Raw genomic sequence first — 18,857 nt, 5'->3', positions numbered from 1 at the left:
CCTGTTCTCTGCTCCCACGGCTCCCATTGGGCCGAGTGATCCAGTAGCAGGGAGGAAGCACTTGAGGAGAAGGGCAGGCAGCATGGGAGCAGTCTGGCCGCTAGGCAGGAAGTGGGCAGGAAGTGATAGGGGAGTTGGCTGACTTGGGCCACTGCTGCCTGCCCTTATTTTTCCTGTCTGCCGTCTTTGCATATTGCTCCTGCTTGCATTTTGAATGGGGTTAAGGACGAGTGTCCTTCTGTAAGTTCCAGTTACAGATAGGTAGCCGTGTTGGTCTACCATAGTCAAAACAAAAAAAATTCCTTCCAGTAGCACCTTAAAGACCAACTAAGTCAGTTCTTGGTATGAGCTTACGTGTGCATGCACACTTCTTCAGATACCTTCTTATCTGAAGAAGTGTGCATGCACACGTAAGCTCATACCAAGAACTGACTTAGTTGGTCTTTAAGGTGCTACTGGAAGGAATTTTTTTCTTCTGTAAGTTGGCGCTCATGCCTGAGGACCCTTTCTTCATCTTTTCAGTGGCCAGCCCTTAGCTGAGCAGCTGTGGGATTTCAGAACCTGCCTTTATAACAGCTGTAAATTCTATGCCTTGATTCAGTCTCTCTCTGGTACTAGAGAAAATGCTTTGTTTGCTTGCTTCAGTTACATCTCCATCTCTACAGAGCTCTAGGTGGCAAACATGGTTCTCCCCCATCTCCTTTAACCCCCACAACAGCCCTGTGAGGTAGATTAAGCTGAGAGGCAGTGAGCGGCTCAAGCTCACCCAGTGAGCTTCATGGCTGAGTGGGGATTTGAACCCTGTTCTCCCAGGCCGACCCTCTATCCACTACACCACACTGGCTGTCTCACACGGTCTTCGTCGGTAGACCTGGACCTGCTGTGTTAGTGTCACAAAGGTCTTTTAACCAGTGTTAGAAATTAGCCTGGTGCCAGGCGTGTTTTGCAACATGCTAGCTGTTGGAACTGCCCTTCTGCCTATGGTAACTTGGTAACTTCCTTTGCCAAAATAGCAAAAAGTCATATTTCTGTGCTCTCTGCACCTTCTGAGCATTATGGACTCATTGCACACATTCAGCCTTGTTGCATTTCCTCTCTCCTCTGTTTGTCCTCTCCCTCCTTTTTTTTTTTTTTTTTGCAATTTCCCATTGGGATTCCCCCACTGGAAAACCAAACCCCACCCTCACCCCAATACTAATAGCAGCAGCCTGGCGTCTGCTTGCTTTCTATTTAAATTGGTCCCTCTCCAATGTGGTATAAGAATTAGGTTGCCTCAGATCAGTAGAATCAGCTAGTTGCTGCAAGCTGGGAATTGGTGCTCCTCTTTCTTTGTAGGAACGCTAAAGGAAATGTCTCCCTTCCTTTTGCTCAACAAGGTGCGTTTTATTCTCTTTGAACTTAAAACTCGCTACTAGCAACCTGCTTCAGCATTTGAGATCTGCTGCTAGCAACTTCATCTGGACCAACTTGGTGTCTTTTGCCATATTTCCATAGGTTTCTCTCAGCCTTGAACTGCTTGACCACCACCTTGTTATCACGGAGACCCGTTACCTGTGTTCACTGGCAGAAACTTGTAGCAAAGCTGTTCTGACATCCCACTCTCCACCCCCCACCCCCTCAAAACCTGCTGCTTCAGCAGACATGTTTCTCTGCAGGGTTGGGCTGAAAGTCATATAGAAACATGTAGCAATCAATCAAGCAGTCATTCCTAAAGCCTGCCCTGATAAGATCAGGCCTTTTCCCTTTGCTTTGGCTGCTAGCCAGGTTGGTAGCAAACATCTCTCCTCAAGAGAAACACTGTATTCTTGAACCACTTGTGTTCTTTGATAATAAGAACGTACAGCCCGTGGCATGTCTGTCTCAAGGCAACTTTTCCAACAGGTTGTCAACAAGTGGTGGAGCCAGTGTTTGAAACCTAGGTATATAACCTAGGTGCCAAATGGCACCTTAAACCTAGGTTATGGTTGCGACAGCAAGACCCTCTTGGTCCCTTTCGATGCTACAGTTCTATGATCTCATGTACATTGCTTGCCACTTGCTCTTTCAATAATTTACTTGTCCCAGTATGCAAGGAGGAGAAACACACACAGTGGAAATGGTAGTAAAGCAGAGGTTTTAAAACTGTGGTTGCAAACCTGGCACCCAGAAATCTCTACACAGTCCTGCACCAGTCGCAAAAAACGCGTGGTGCCGGGCTAATATCTAACACTGAGTGAGAAGGCAGGAGTGAATTTCTTCTTCCCCTTTTCTCTCCTTGGCCTGAATAACAAAATTAACTAGGCCTGTCCATGGACTGAGATCAGCAGAGGAAGCCCTGTTTTGGTCTAAACCATGAATCATGGCTTAATAAACTAGAATATGCACAATCAACATGTACCTGCAAGCAGCTGCCTTGTTCTACACAAGCGAGAAAACGAGCCAAGCAGTTGCTCTTAACCATAGTTTGGTGTTACATCCAAATTTGGAAACTGTGGTTAACAGCTTCCACAGGAGGCAGCGATGGCCATCAACTTGGATGGCTTTAAAACAATATTAGACAAATACATGGAGGAAAAGGCTTTCGGTGGCTACTGGCCATTAGGGCTATGTTCTTCCTCCACTCTCAGAGGCATTACATTGCTGGAAATTGCAGGTAGAGATTGATGTTGTGCTCATGCCCAGCTTGTAGGCTTCCCACTGGCATCCAGTTGGTCGCTGTGAGGACAGAAAACTGGCCTGCATAATCAGGCCTGGCTCATGTTCTTATGACGCAATGTCCTTTGTTGAATTATTCTATTATCTTGCTGTATTTCTGCCCCACTTTTGTATGAACTATTTTCACAGCAGCTAACAATCTGAAAGGTCAAAACAAAAAAAAAATTCCTTCCAGTAGCACCTTAAAGACCAACTAAGTCAGTTCTTGGTATGAGCTTTCGTGTGCATGCACACTTCTTCAGATACACTGAAACAGAAGTCACCAGACCCTTCTATATAGTGAGAAGGTGGGGAGGGGTATTACTCAGAAGGGTGGTAGGAATGGGTGATTGGCAGATAGCTGTGATGAGCCTGTTGACGACTCTTAACGACTGCAATAGGTCTTACAGGAAAAAGCAAGGGGTGAGAAGGTGAAAAATGGCTTTGTCATGTATAATGAGATAAGAATCCAATGTCTTTGTTCAGACCAGGTCTCTCCATGGTTTTAAGTTTGGTAATAAGTTGCAATTCAGCAGCTTCTCTTTCCAGTCTATTTCTGAAATTCCTTTGTAGTAAAACAGCTACTTTGAGATCTTGTATAGAATGTCCTGGGAGATTGAAGTGTTCTCCTACTGGTTTCTCTGTCTTGTGATTCTTGATGTCAGATTTATGTCTGTTTATTCTTTGGCGTAAGGTTTGGCCTGTTTCTCCAATATAGAGAGCTGAAGGACACTGTTGGCATTTGATGGCATACACCACGTTAGACAATGAGCAATTAAATAGTCCCGAGATGGTATGTGTGATGTTGTTGGGGCCAGTAATGGTGTTGTCCGGGTGTATGTGGCAGTAAAGTTGGCATCTGGGTTTATTGCAGGCTCTGGTGCCAGTGTCCGTGTTAAGTCTGGTTGTAGTATTATTGTGGGTTAGGAGTTGTTTAAGATTGGGTGGCTGTCTGTAGGCAATGAAAGGTCTTCCTCCCAGAGCTTGAGAAAGAGAACTGTCATTGTCCAGGAGAGGTTGTAGATCTCTGATGATGCGTTGTACTGTTTTAACTTGGGAGCTGTATGTGATGACTAGAGGTGTTCTGTTATTTTCTTTTTTGGGTCTGTCTTGCAGCAAGTTCTCTCTGGGTATCAGTCTGGCTCTGTTGATCTGTTGTCTAACTTCACCTGAAAGGTGGTCATACTTGAACAGAGGAAAACCAGAGAGAAGCTCCCGTGAGCTGCTCTTAAATTAGGAATCTGCCGTACACCAGGTCAGACCACTTGGCCAGTATTGTCTCGGTCAGTATAGTTCACACTGATGGGCAGTGGCTCTCCAGGCAGAGGAGACTCCCAGCCCTACCTGGAGATGCCAGGGATTGAACCTGGAGCCTTTTGCAGGCATTGTACTTTCTCTGCCATTGAGCTGCAGAGAGGGCTCTTCCCCAAGGCTCAAAGCATCAAGAAGTTCAACTCTACTCATTTGGGTCCAAATAGAGACAGCGGTATGGTTTCCCACTACAGATGTTCTTTAACTCAGCAACGCCAAGCTGATTGTTTTGTCACCTGCGTATGTTAGTGGCCACCTGTTTGCTTGTGCCCTGTTCTGTTCTTTGAGCCCAAGGGACGCTGATGGTGCTGTGGTCCAAGCCACTGAGCCTCTTGGGCTTGCCAAGCTGAAGGTCGGCGGTTCAAATCCGCACGACGGTGGTGAGCTCCCATTGCTCTGTCCCAGCTCCTGCCAACCTAGCAGTTCAAAAGTACGCCAGTGCAAGTAGATAAATAGGTACCACTGTGGTGGGAAGGTAAACAGCATTTCTGTGTGCTCTGGTTTCTGTCATGGTGTCCTATTGCACCAGAAGCAGCTCAGTCATGCTGGTCGCATGACCCAGAAAGCTGTCTGTGGACAAACACAGGCTCCCTCGGCTTTGATTGGACTTAACTGTCCAGGGGTCTTTTACCTTTTGCCTTTTACCTGTTCTTTGAGCTCCTGTTGGTAACTTAACCATGGCAATCTTTCTCTCCCTTTCTCTCCAATCTTTCTCTCCCTTCTTTCTAGGCCAAAAGAAAGCTGGATCTGGAAGGAACAGGCCAGCAGTGCATCCCAGAGTTCCGAACCCCAAAGGGCAAAGGAAGGACACTCCCACACATCCCCAGTCCCAAAAGTAAGTGGAAGAAGAAGTCCTGGGTGGAGAAAAGGTTGCATTATTTTATTTTTAGTTGCCATTTTTTAAAATTGAAAAATCAAGTTTCTAGCCCTTATGACTGAAGAGATTAGCTTGGAAGTCATGTGGGCAGCGTCCCGGAAAGCTGAGAAGTTAAAGGTGTGTGTACTGATGAAATAGAAAAAGGTAACTCAATGTACAAAGTCACTTTTTAACACGCGTGTGGCTGTACTGTATTGCAAATCATAGAATTGTAGAGTTGGAAGGGACCCTGAGGGTCATCTAGTTCAACCCTCTACAGTGCAGGACTATTTTGCCCAATGTGAAGCTCGAACCCACAACCCTGAGATGAAGAACGCTAGTATATGTCACTGCAGGGTGTGGAAGAAGAGAGATCAAAACCTACTGGTGGATTGGCGGGTGGTTTGTGGGTGTTTAATAACAGGGATAACAGAAAGCTGGTTTCCCCCACCCCTTGTCTAAATTAGGCTGTTAGAATCTCTGGTCTATAGTAACTCAGATGCAGATTTATGCCTGCAGGTGCAGGTCACTCCAGTGCATGGCAGCAAGTAGATGTTTGGCTCCTCCCCGCAAGCTACCATTTCCCCACCTAGCCCCGCCCCTGCTGTGATTTTGCACCTGGCAGGGAAATTGCAGGGCTCCTGCCTCTGTGTCTCTCAGTTGAGAGTAGCAGAAGGAAGAGGAGGCAGCAGCGATGGCAAAGGAGCAAGCTAACGGGGAAAGCAAGCACTGCATGCCACTCCTTCCTTGGGCTACTAGACAGAGGGCACTTTCCAACAGAAGTAGGGGAAAGGTGGCCACAATCCTGCGGCGAGCTAGTAGGAGATGCCATCTGCCAGCGTTGAGTCAGGAAAGGCTTGCATTACTTTCTTGTAGCACACAAGCGGCTTAGATCTTGGCAGATCTTAGGAAGTTGCTTTTGCAGAGTCGGGCTATTGGGCAGTGAGGGAGTGGCAGCTGCCTTTCCCCCTCCACATACAACTGTCCTTCCCATTGGGACATTTTATAGGACTCAGAAGGGTTGAGCGAGAGGCTCATTGTAGCTTGAAATAGCAGTAGAGCTTGTCCCATTTTAAAAGGAAAGGGTTTATATTTTCTCCTGCCATATCTCAATGGGATGCTTAGGTTCATCTTAGGTTGGGTAGTTCACAAGTCTCTGTGGCTTTGCTTTAATGTCTTGTATTTTTCTCAGAAGTTTGATAAAGTATGTATAATTATTGTTCTGTGTATATTCATTGCCAACTTGTTGCATGAGTCGCACTACATCTCAATGGGAAGCTACCAGGGCCCTGTCAAAATTTACAAGAATTCAGTTACAAGAATTCTGTGTGCAGGCTATGGCAAATCTTCTCTTTTGCCTTTTTAGCCCCTAAGTCACCTGGGGAGAAGACCCGCTACGACACGTCGCTCGGCCTGCTAACCAAGAAGTTCATCCACTTGCTCAGCGAGTCAGAGGATGGTGTGTTGGACCTGAACCGGGCTGCCGAGGTGCTGGATGTCCAGAAGCGGCGCATCTACGATATCACCAATGTCCTGGAGGGGATTCAGCTCATTCGGAAGAAATCCAAAAACAACATTCAATGGATGTAAGTGCATTGGGGAACTGGGAGCAGACCCACGCCGCCCAGTGCCTTAGCTGCTGGACCCCTGGTGAAAAATGACAGCTAAGGGAATTGCAGCCTTGCACAGTGAGCTTGGCAGGATACAATAGGGACAAGAATAATAGCCCTCCCCTTTCTCCCCAAAAGGGCTCGAAACATCATTAGGGGAATACATTACACCATAATTGTTTTGTGAGTATGTGGTGGTGCTGTCGTTTGAGAAAGTTATCAACAGATGCCATATTTCAATAGTCATCCAAGTTTCACCCAATACGGCAACCTTAGTTTGGACATAATTTACTTTTAGATGTTCTTTTCTTTTTCTTTTTTTACACAGTTGACCAAATTTGACCAACATCCTTCTAAGTCCAGTTTTGTTCAAAGAGAGCACACAACTAGGTCATTGGCGTAAAGCGGAATGGACACTTGCCAAGAGAGGGAGAAAAGTCCCAAGTCCCATTCAGGACCTTAATGCGTTTGGTCAATTTCTCTACCAACGGCACTGTCCATACCATTTGTCTCTTTAGTGAAAGCTGCAGAAGATCCAAGTTTTAACTTCTTTTTAATTACAATCGTACTTTGGAAGTCGAACGGAATCCATTCCAGAAATCCGTTCAACTTTCAAAACATTTGAAAATCAAAGTGCAGCTTCTGATTGGCTGCAGGAGCTTCCAGCAGCCAATCGGAAGCTGCAGTAGCCCTATTGGATGTTTGGCTTCCAAAAATAGTTCGCAAATGGGAACAGTCATTTCCAGGTTTGCGCGTTCAGGAGCCAAAACATTCGAGAACTAATCTGTTCAAAAACCAAAGTACGACTGTACTGGTTCTAACATACATTCTATGTAAACTGCTTAGAGCTTTTGACAATGACGTGGTATATATTAAATCCTGTTGAAGAAATTAAAATAATGATAAAGTTCTTGTTTGAATGCAGCAAAATGCAGTTCTGCGCTCATTCAGTGTATCTTTTGATTTGCCACACAGGGGAACAGGGATTTTTGAGGACTCCTCTGTGGCAACAAAGCAGCAGGCATTGCGGCAGGAGCTGACGGAGCTCTCCAAGACCGAGAGGATGCTGGACAAGCTCATCCACGAGTGCACACTTCAGCTGAAGCACCTGACAGATGAAGAAACAAATCAGAGATATCCTTTAGAGGCCCGGGAGGTTCTGGAGAAGTTGGGTGGGAGTCTGGAGAGCTGGCTTCTGTCCTCAGTGAACAATGTGGCTCAATGGCTCAATGTGTCTCTCATGAGAATTGTTGGATTCCAGCTTCCATCAGCCCCAGATAGCATGGCGTCAAGGGTGCTTCCCAGCCAAAGGAATACTCATGGCAGATGGTTAATAATAATAATAATAATAATAATAATAATAATTCATTTATCTCCCGCCCTCCCCAGCCGAGGCCAGGCTCAGGGCGGCTAACAACAATAAAAGAATACAACATTCTAAAATCATTTCATTAAAAAATTACTTCAAATCAAATTGATGGCAGCCATTGGGCTCGAGTTCTGTGAAGATTGCCAGAGGGAGTCAGGCTATGCCCTGGCCAAAGGCTTGGTGGAACAGCTCTGTCTTGCAGGCCCTGCGGAAAAATGTCAAGTCCCGCAGGGCCCTAATCTCTTGTGGCAGAGCATTCCACCAGATTGGAGCCACAGCTGAAAAAGCCCTGGCTCTAGTTGAGGCCAGCCTAACCTCTCTGTGGCCTGGGACCTTCAAGATGTTTTTGTTTGAAGATCGTAAGTTCTTCTATGGGACATACCAGGAGAGGCAGTCCCATAGGTACAAGGGTCTTAGGCCGTATAGGGCTTTAAAGGTTAAAACCAGCACTTTAAACCTGTACTCCACTGGGAGCCAGTGCAGCTGGTATAGCACTGGGTGAATGTGATCTCGCAGCGAGGACCCCATAAGGAGTCTCACTGCAGCATTCTGCACCCGCTGGAGTTTCTGGGTCAGTCTCAAGGGCAGCCCCACGTAGAGCGAGTTACAATAATCTAATCTGGAGGTGACCGTCGCATGGATTAAGCCTTTATTGTCAAAGATAACACTTACAGTCACTTCTACAGCTCTGGATAGCTATGCACCCAATCCAGTTATTCCCGGGTCCTCACTCTGTAGAGCAGTAGCATCAACATGGGTCCACTCCCCTCCACCAGTTTATATATCTTCCCCCGGTGGGCTGCATGCATGCAGCCAGAGACTGTGCCTGTGTGGCAACTTCCTCTGTTCCTCCCTTTTCAGTTCCCTCCTGGTTCTAGGGACAGTGGTGCAGGAGAGGGTGGGGAAGCACCTGGCCCTTCACTTGCCTGATCTGCCTCTTCCTTGTCTTCCGACCCATCTTGTGCTCCACCCTCCAGCACTGAAGTTTCCCCTGCCTCTTGTTTCTTGCCTCCTGGCTGGTACAGGTGCCCACAGATCACTGTGTCACTCTCCTGCTAGTACTCCCTGATGCATTGCCAGGCATGATGGGAGTTGGAGTCACGTTACATCTAGAGAACACCATGTTGGCTTACCTCTGCCTGAGCTGATTCTGGGTACGGGTGCTTGGTGTTTTCTTTAACTTCTGCCCTGCCCTACGCTAGCATATGTCACATATCAGGATATCCGTGCCATCAGCAACTTCAATGAGCAGACGGTGATTGTGGTCAGAGCCCCACCAGAAACCCGGCTGGAGGTGCCAGATGTTTGCGAGGTGAGACTGCAAGACTGGGTTGCGGGGCAAGAGTATAAATAATGTAAGAAGAGTGTGCTGGATCAGGCCAATGTTCCATCTAGAAGAAGAAGAAGAGTTTGGATTTGATATCCTGCCTTTCACTCCCTTTAAGGAGTCTCAAAGCGGCTAACATTCTCCTTTCCCTTCCTCCCCCACAATAAACACTCTGTGAGGTGAGTGGGGCTGAGAGACTTCAGAGAAGTCTGACTGGCTCAAGGTCACCCAGCAGCTGCATGTAGAGGAGCGGAGACGCGAACCCGGTTCCCCAGATTACGAGACTACCGCTCTTAACCACTACACCACACTGACTCTAGTCCAGCATCTTATTTTCAGTGGCCCCACCAGTTGCCTATGGGAAAGCCCTCCAGCACACCTGAGCAGTTTCCAGCAACTGATATTCAGAAGCATCCTGCCTCCAGCTGTGGGCCTAGAGATATCCCTCAGGGCCAGTAGCCATCAATTGCCTTATCCTTTATGAATTTGTTAAGCCCTATTTTTTCCCTTTTTTTAATTAACGTTCTTATGTCACGTATGTATACATTATCCTATTACATTACAGGGCATATTATAATATAATTTCCAACATGTATACAAAGTTTATATACCAAATTTATGTATCTAAAGAAAGAAAAAAGGGGTGGGGAAGAAAAAAAAGGCATAAAGCCATTTCAGAATAATATTTATACCAACACTATGGACTTCCTGTCAATCTCATATTTTTTTTTACAAATGAATGTACTCATATTATTGTATATTTCTTTACATTTTATCTAATACATTCCTATATCAATATGTACCCTTAATCTTGTTTCTCAACTCAATTTCTCTCCAACATCAATCAAATGCTAGCATAGATAGCGAACCTTTATGGTATTTTTGAACATATATCTTATATCTATCCCATTTTTCCATAAATTTTTGTTTTGAATTTCCTCTCAGGCTATTTGTCAACTGCGCCATTTCAGCAAATTCTTGTGGTTTATTATGCCAGACTGTTATTGTTGGGGCTTCTTCTTCCTTCCACCCCTTTGCCACCAAAGTCCGGGCTGCAGCCATTGCATATAAAAATACAGTGGTACCTCGTGTTAAGAACTTAATTCGTTCTGGAGGTCTGTTCTTAACCTGAAGCACCACTCTAGCTAATGGGGCCTCCCGCTGCCACTGCGCCGCTGCTGCATGATTTCTGTTCTCATCCTAAAGCAAAGTTCTTAACCCGAGGTAATATTTCTGGGTTAGCGGAGTCTGTAACCTGAAGCGTATGTAACCCGAGGTACCACTGTACCTCTCTAAAGGCCTTCGGGGTGTCCCTGCCAACAATACTCGTTAGGTCCTATTTTCTTTCAAGCCATCCAAGTTGATGGCCACCACCATCTCCTGTTTTTTGCCTGCCTCTTGGTAGCATTAGAATACTAGAACTGTAGAGTTGGAAGGGACCCCGTGGGTCATCTAGTCCAACCCCCTGCAATGCAGGAATCTCAACCAAAGCATCTGTGACAGGTGGCCAGCCAACCTCTGCTCGGAAACCTCCAATGAGGGAAGAGTCCACCACCTCCCGAGGAAGTCCATTCCACTGTCAAACAGCTCTTGCTGTCAGAAAGTTCTTCCTGGTGTTTAGTTGGAATCTCCTTTCCTGTAACTCAAAGAGTGGCTTCACAAGATGAGAGCTAGCATAGCATTAGCAGCTAAGAGACTCCTCTGTGCATCGGGGAGTCCTGGGTTCAAATCCCACCTCTGTCATGAACTTACAAGGTGACCCATAGGCATGCCACTTTTATTTCAGCCTCAGTTTCTCTTCCTTCCCTCTGTAAATGGAATACCATAATAATAATGCTCGCCTACATTGCGGCATAGGAGGGACCAGGTGGTGCTGTGGGTTAAACCACAGAGCCTAGGACCTGCCGATCAGAAGGTCGGCGGTTCGAATCCCCGCGACGGGGTGAGCTCCCGTTGCTCGGTCCCTGCTCCTGCCAACCTAGCAGTTTGAAAGCACCTCAAAGTGCAAGTAGATAAATAGGTACCGCTCTGGCGGGAAGGTAAACGGCTTTTCCGTGCGCTGCCCTGGTTCGCCAGAAGTGGCTTAGTCATGCTGGCCACATGACCCAGAAGCTGTACACCGGCTCCCTCGGCCAATAAAGCGAGATGAGTGCCGCAACCCCAGAGTCAGTCACGACTGGACGTAATGGTCAGGGGTCCCTTTACCTTTACTTTACATTGCGGCATGGACCCTATTACCATGTTATTGACAGCTTGGTAGGGCCCTGTTTCCTAAGTAAAACGTACCCTGGTAGAACATAGGAAACTGCCTTGAACTGCCTATTTGTCCAACTACCCTAATACTGTCCACTCTGACTAGCAGCTTCTTCCTGGGTATTTAAGCCTTCCCCATGTAATGTGGCCTCCTGGGGGGAAGGGAGGGGGGTGCTAGCTTACCTTCCTAGCCTCTGCCCCAGATCTCAGTGAGTTGTGTTTGGCTTGGTCGGTGACACGTTGTTCTCTAGTCTCACACCGCTTTCCTCTTTTCTGGCCAGGAGAACGTCCAGCTGCATCTGAAAAGCAACAACGGCCCCATTGAGGTATACCTCTGTCCTGAGGAAATCCTGGAGGAGAGCCCAGCCAAGGAAGGCAGCTTCCCTGCTCCAGCACCCCAGGAGAGCAGCAACCCCCCAACAGTGAAAGGTAAAATCTTGGGGGTCTGGATAACCAATGCCTTGGCACTTTTGCACCAGTGGATTGTATTTTGGTTTCTGCAAGGTGTCTCTGCAGGAACCCGCCCCCCTCCACCTTTCCAGCAATGCTCTCCAAACTGGTTTATTTGCTTGTCTCACGGCAGAGCGCCCTGGGCCAAAGCATCCTTCCTTAGGTCCCTTCCTGCTTAACCCGGCAGCAGTACCCAATAGTTGGGTCTTGTGGCCACCTTTTTTCATTTCCTACAATGCCCTGCACTGTAGCTCCCGAATCTGCTGTGATGCTAAACAAGGCAAGGCAAGCAGACAGGTTAGGAATCTCCAAGGAACTCTTGCCTGATAGCAGAATCCGCATACAAAGTCAGACAATCTAGAGATCAGGGAATCCAGATGGTCGCAGAGCCAAGGGTCCAGATGGAGAGCAGGAAGCAGCAAGGTAGGGCCAGGAACTACAAGCAATGTTTCTAGCATCTGACTGTTGCTGGAAGCTCTGCTTCAGAAGGCTGAAGCCAGCTGGTTCTCAACAGTGCCTTCTCTGAGTCCTTGAAGGCTGATCAGCTGCTGGTGGAGTCACTCTGCCTTCTCCCCCTTCAGGCTGCTGTTCAGCAGGCAAGGCTGACTACCGACCCATGACAATTACTGCCTCCAATCGTGGAGACAGAACATAGCCATCATAGTCAGTAGCCATGAACTTGTCCTCCTGTGTGCTAGTCTGCTCCTCCATCCAAGTTGGTGGCCATCCTTGCCTGCTGTGGGAGGCAGTTCCATTGTTTATGTGCTGCAGAAAGAGGACTTTTATCTGTCCTGAAATCTTCAGCTTCACTGGATGTCCACGAATGTCTTGAGAGAGGGAGAAAGCCCTTTTGCTCCCCATTTTCTCCATGCAATGCACAATTGTATAAACTTTTCTCATGTCACCTCTTGCCTTAAAAAGCCCCCAGTGCTGCGACCCTTCCTCATAGGGGCATTGTTCCAACCCCTTGAAACTGTTGGGGCTCCCTGCCTTCTGCTTCTCCCAATAATAATAATAATAATTTATTATTTATACCCCGCCCTTCCCAGTTCAAAAACTGGGCTCAGGGTGGCTAACAAAAAAATTAAAACACTTAATTGTAAGAGCAGCATAAAACACAGTATAAAAACATGAATAACAATAAATAATGAATTAGATAATCCTCAGGGCTAGCTGGCTGAATTGGTCCTACTTGGGCCAGCGAGGAGGCCAGGGGAGAATTAGCTGTGGGGTCTCAGTGCGGGTAATCTTCATAAAAGGGGAGGGGGAGGGAAGAGAAGGGAAATAAAAGATCAGGCTGAATTCAAATTAAAGGCCAGGCGGAATAGCTGTCTTACAGGCCGGGTGAAAGGAGGTTAAATCCTGTAGGGCCCTAGTCCCATGAGACAGAACATTCCACCAGGTTCGGAGCCATCACTGAGAAGGCCCTTCTCCCAGTGGGTACCAGCCACCACTCCTCCCTTCTCTTTGTGTCTTTCCCCAGTCGAGACTGTGAAGACTGAGCTGCCCAGCTGCCTGATGGAGGGGGAAGACGGCTTCCTTGAGCTGCCCCACCACCTCCTGCAACAGACCGAGGACCAACTCCCTTCCGCTTCCTATGGTGACGCGGGGCCCTTTGTCACCTTCTCCCCTCCCCTCGACCAAGAGGACTACCTGTGGGGGCTGGAGGAGGGTGAGGGCGTCAGCGACTTATTTGAGGCCTACGACTTGGGCGACCTGCTAAAGAACTGAGCCCCCAGGATCCCCAGGTCCTTCTCATGGTGCTAATTCCCTCCACTCCACAGCCTCGGGGCTTTTCTGCCTTGGGGCACCTGCTTGCATTTGGGCCCAGCGGAACCTGGCTGCCAAGACCTCCACAAGCAGCTCTCCAAGAGATCCTTATTCATCTCAGGCTTTTCTGAAACCGTCGTGGACATTGTGCGTGACACTCACCCCCCCCCTTAATCCAATGAGAAGTGCCAACAGCTGCCATGGGGGGACCCCACCCCACCCCACCCCTTTTCCTTCTGCAGAGGTTGCAAGCTGGATGATTATCCCTCCACTCCACTCATGGGGCCAGCAGCTATAATAGCCCATCTCTGTGACTTTTCTAGGGACCCTTGAAAGCTTAACCCCATGATGTGTCCTTGTTTTGCTCCAATTTCTCGCCGAGGCAGAAATGGTCCATTTAGGGCAGTATCGGTAGCACCCGGTGTGTTTATGGCTGGCAAAGCAACTGCGCTAATCCCAGCAGCAGGAGATTTGCCCTTTTCCTTGGCTTTGGCACCCTGAAATTATGGGCCAATCTGCCGGGAGAAGTAATATTTTTAACAACTGCTTGGCACAGGGTACTCTCCTGCTACTGCTGCGATTCCTCTCCAAGTATCAGTCCTGTGGCACGATGTGTCTGAGCTAAAAGCCCATCCTGGTTAAGCCGATTAAACTTGAAACTTCCTTTGCAGTGCGCTCTGGTATGAAGCTGCAAGGTCGCATGCTTCCTCCGAATGCACCATGTGACGCTCTAAATCTGAAATGAATGGCTGGGGAACCTATTAGACTGCAGCTCCCATCACTCCAGGCTGGCTAGGGCTGATGGGACTTGTTGTTGAACACTGGGATGACCACAGGTTCTCTCCTGTATCAGGAGGGTAGGGGAAGGTTTCCTTTGTCTCCTACGGTAGCTAGAACAAGGTGAGGTTGGCTTATTTTTTGCAGGCTGAGTTCTAAGCAAGCCATGCACATCCCTTGCTAAGACGTCTATGGAGAGGTTAAGCTGCACTTTTTGGACTTAAGCCATGCAAAGTGATCTGTCCTCTTCATTTCCAAGGGTAGCCTCATCCTTGGAAATGGAGCCATTTCTGGTTGGCGGAACCCTGCTCCTTGTTTCAGATGGTTCTGCCTTGGGCAAAGCATTATTTCTTCCGCTAGAGTTGTCTTGACCCCTCCGGACGTTGTCAGACTCCAGCTCCCACCAGCCCCGATCAGCAGTGTTATTGATGAGGGATGATGGGAGTTGGAGTCCCAGCAACTTCCAGAAGGCCAGAGGGTTTTGCATCCCTGCACTGTAGCCCCGTCCCAAATTTAGGTACACCAGAGGATGTAATCTCTCGTCATTCATAATCGCTAGATGTAGTAGATCACCTTTGAGGTGTTGGAGGAACTCAGCTGGAAAGATTGTAACCCTTAAAGCAGGGATTGGGGTATCTTTGGCCCTCCAGATGTTGTTGGACTCCCAACATCTGGAGAGGACTGCAGATTCCCCAACTCTGCCTTATTGGTTCAGTTCAATTTTAATCTTCAACCTCACCATTGTCACCAAATCCTCCTGCCTAACAGAGCCTTATTTCTTTGTATTGGGGCTCGTCATCTTTGGGTATCAAAGGTGGCTGTCCAGTTCCTTAATTTGGCTTAGTAAGTGAGCGAGCAGAGCCTTTTCCTAAGCTTTTCCCATCCATGACCAAGAAATATAAAACAGGGAAGCTCTTTTGGCTGGACCCATTGCTGTAGGAGCCTAGAAGCTTTGGAGTTGCATAGAATTTGTCTGGCAAGCACAAAACCTTGCTGGTTCTTTTTGCTGTGTTCATTGCTCTCTAAAAGTTGATGTCCCGCCAGTTCTTGTCTAGCAGAGCTAGACCAGACACAAGCCAGTCCCTGAAAAGACCATCTTTCTATTCTCCTAAGAAACGTTTAGTGAAAGTCTCTGAACATCACATTATGTGGGGAGCTTTCCCACCTTTGCTTCATGCATTGTCAGCTGCGAGTGTAAAATAGCAGCATGATGAACCATCAAGCCCAAGCATCCAGTTTGTCTAGATCATCTATGAGAGAAAGTTGGGGTGCAATTTAGATGCATCATTCTTGATGACTGACCTTGCCGTCTAGGTCTGGTGGGAGCAGTGGTCTCAAAACATCTGGAATGGCCACAGGTTCCCCATCTCTGCTATAGGGGATGCATATTTTCTCAGGGAACAATGGTTTCATTTGTTCTGATGCTCCTGACCAAATAACATGCTGCCTTTGGAGGTGCTGCTGCTCTGAACTGTTCCTTGTGTCTCTCTCTGTCTCTCTCTCTTTGTCTATAACAAACACACACACACACACACACAGAGAGAGAGAGAGAGAGAGAGAGAGAGAGAGAGAGAGAACTTCTTTGTGGAATGAATCGAGAGTCTTGGAACCAAACGTTTTGCTTGGGTATTTATGGTAAGTGACAGTGCCTGACCATGGAGATTTGGAAACACTTCTCCTTGCAGCCTCATTTACTCTGAATCCAGGATTGCAGGTGTAGTACCTTGATTGGAGGTCTGTCACCTCCATTCATTCTAGAGAGAAGGGAGAAGTGGGCAGTTGAACTTACAATAGAGGGTACATAGCCATCCATCAACATGTCTGGTGCCTACCTGATCTTCAAAGCACAAATTGCATCCCAATTTGAACAGATCCTCAATCTCACATACTCCTTGTCCTCATGGTGCATGACACCAAATTCCACGAATAAGTTAAGCTGGTCTTTAAATCATAGGATTTGAGCCATGGGTTCGCCTCCTGATGATCACTTCTTCCATGGCTGAATTAGGCTTAGTTTTTACTGGGGCAGCAAACCTGCATCAGGTCTATAGCACTTCCGGCTGCAGGTGGAACTTGCATAATACATATTGTTCTCCTGTGTTTATTTTTAAATGTTCCTGCATGTGGGAAATGGGATGTTAAGGGTGTGGGCCTGCCCTTCTGACATGCTAGTTTTCTGCTTGCAAAGACTTGTTTTGTTGTTGGAGCATTAGGTCATGGCAGTCCCCACCATGTTGAAATCTAGGCGGATGGAAGTGCAATACCTCAGTAAGGACTAGGAGTTTGTTGTAGCACTAAATAATCAAGCAATAGCGTGAAGGTGTGGATTGCAAGAAAGTGAGACTGACTAGTTGCTGTCTTGGATTGTGTGGCCTGCTGCTGATATCTGCTGTTTTCCACTAGCAGGGATCAGCTTGACACAGTTCCTGCATGACAACAAGTGTGTTGAGTGAATGCAGCCCTTCTTTGCAAAACATCTTTTCCTGATACAGCACATTTAAAAATCTGGAAAGTGCTCCGTTCCCTAATTCATTAGGGAAACAAAAAAGGGGGGAAATTGTGCTTTGAGAAGATTTCATGTACATTATTTATCTTTCTCAGTGAGTTGTTTGTTCCCTGCAGCTACTAGAAAGAAAGAAAGAAAGAAAGAAAGAAAGAAAGAAAGAAAGAAAGAAAGAAAGAAAGAAAGATGGGCTTCATCCTAAGGTGGCCCAGCCAATCAGGGCTTACTTTGCATTTTGAAATCACACCATCATGTGACCAAATACACCAGTTGCGTGGAACACCATTCAGTTCTTAGTACCCTCCCAAATCAACGGGTCACAGAGCATGAATTCATCCTGGATTCAACCACTGGGTTGCCAGTTGCCAACCTCACCTTTAAACTCTGGTAGCTCATTAATTTGGTATAGATTATTTTGAGGCTTGTCTGGAAAGCTGGGGGGTGGGGGGTGGGAAATGGGCATGAAAGTCTTGGGTAAGAAATGCCACAGTGCTATTTTTTGGGGGGGGTAGTCATTCCTTTTCTGCGACAGAAGGACACTTAAGGGCTATCTGTTATATACCTGTTTGAAAATAAGCTTTTGGAACTGAATTGTCTTAAGTGATTTATTTGCATAGACGAGGTTCTTTACTTTGTACATAGCAAAATGAGTTGTGAGTTTGGGGCTTCATCAACCCTTCTGGGATACCAAATTTCTGCGGCATTCAGTTGCCTGCAATTGTTTCGAAACGTGGTTTGGTGTAGACCTGGCACCTTCCAGGTGTTTTGAACTACCAGCACAGTTGTTGTCCAAAACGTCTGGAGAGTACCAGGTTGGGGGAGGCTGTTTTCTAGAATACTTATTTCTCCATGTTCCTGTTTCACTGGATGGTGTTGGGTTTTTTTAACCAGTTTCTGAAGCTAGATTGTAATACGGGTTGAGCATGCGCCAACAATGAAATCGCAGCTCAACTTTAGTCTTAATTCACCATATGTTCAGAGAAGAGGGAGGCCTGTTTTGATTCTTCAGTGCTTCCCCCTGTGTACAAGGCCTTTAACATGTTATTTGGGCCCAACATTGTCCCTGGTCCTGTCTTAAATATTGTAAAAAGTTGTATATAATCATTGCACTGTATTTATAATGGAATCCCTCTTTGACACTGTTCTGCTGTGTGGCTTTTGTTTGGGACTGAGTATTTAAAGACTTCTAGGTTTTCTGTAACTTTTGGCCTGGTGGGCGGAGATGTATGTGAGGGTTTTGTTTTGTTTTGTTCTAAACTTGAGGCACTTGGTGATGTGTGTTTTGTGAACAACAGCAAAAAAGGAAATAAAATGTTTGAACCAAGCAGAGACCTATTTTGAGTTCTGTTTCCATGGTCATTAGGTTTTTTTGCATTTTGTTGTGGGGGAGAGGGTGGATATTTCTAAGCATGCCAGACTAGGACCTGGGAGACCAGGGTTTAAATCCCCACTCAGCCATGAAGCTCATTGGGTGACTTTAGGCCAGTCACAGCATCTCAGCCTAACCCACCTCACAGGGTTGCTGTGGGAATTAAATGAGAAGGGAGAGAACCATGGTGGGCCACTTTGAGCTCCATGGAAATAAAGGTGGGAGATAAATGCAACAAATAAAGAAATGCATTACTATGTCCCAAATTTTTAACTCAGGGTTCACTAACATGATGCCTTCAGGCACCAGTGTAACTCCTGTAAAGGTAAAGGGACCTCTGACCATTAGGTTCAGTCATGCCTGACTCTGGGGTTGTGGCGCTCATCTCGCTTTATTGGCCGAGGGAGCAGGCGTACAGCTTCCGGGTCATGTGGCCAGCATGACTAAGCCACTTCTGGCACACGGAAACACCGTTTACCTTCCTGCCTGAGTGGTACCTATTTATCTACTTGCACTTTGACGTGCTTTCGAACTGCTAGATTGGCAGGAGCAGGGACCGAGCAATGGCAGCTCACCCCGTCACAGGGAT

General features: G+C 47.0%; 1 protein-coding gene across 2 annotated transcripts in view; it reads left to right on the top strand.

The window, feature by feature from the left end:
* E2F2 (E2F transcription factor 2) overlaps nt 1–18,223 on the top strand; it is a 41,697-nt gene extending 23,474 nt beyond the window's left edge. Inside the window, exons 2-8 of one of the 2 annotated variants that reach the window (XR_014567136.1) lie at nt 4,714–4,819; nt 6,207–6,426; nt 7,426–7,584; nt 9,017–9,131; nt 11,681–11,828; nt 13,333–14,092; nt 14,176–18,223. Coding sequence is in view for 1 of the 2 variants with exons in the window: in XM_083750886.1 (XP_083607012.1) it covers nt 4,714–4,819; nt 6,207–6,426; nt 7,426–7,584; nt 9,017–9,131; nt 11,681–11,828; nt 13,333–13,580 (996 nt within the window). In the remaining variant the exon portion in view is untranslated. Of the gene's footprint in view, nt 1–4,713; nt 4,820–6,206; nt 6,427–7,425; nt 7,585–9,016; nt 9,132–11,680; nt 11,829–13,332 lie in introns of both variants that reach the window. The other variant, XM_083750886.1, reaches the window with a different exon arrangement.
* The last annotated feature ends 634 nt before the right edge of the window (nt 18,224–18,857 follow it).

Source organism: Podarcis gaigeae, assembly GCF_964106915.1.
Source record: "Podarcis gaigeae genome assembly, chromosome: 8".
Taxonomy (NCBI): Eukaryota; Metazoa; Chordata; class Lepidosauria; order Squamata; family Lacertidae; genus Podarcis; species Podarcis gaigeae.
The sequence above is the reverse complement of the archived record's forward strand: the minus strand, read 5'-3'. Positions and strand labels throughout refer to the sequence as shown.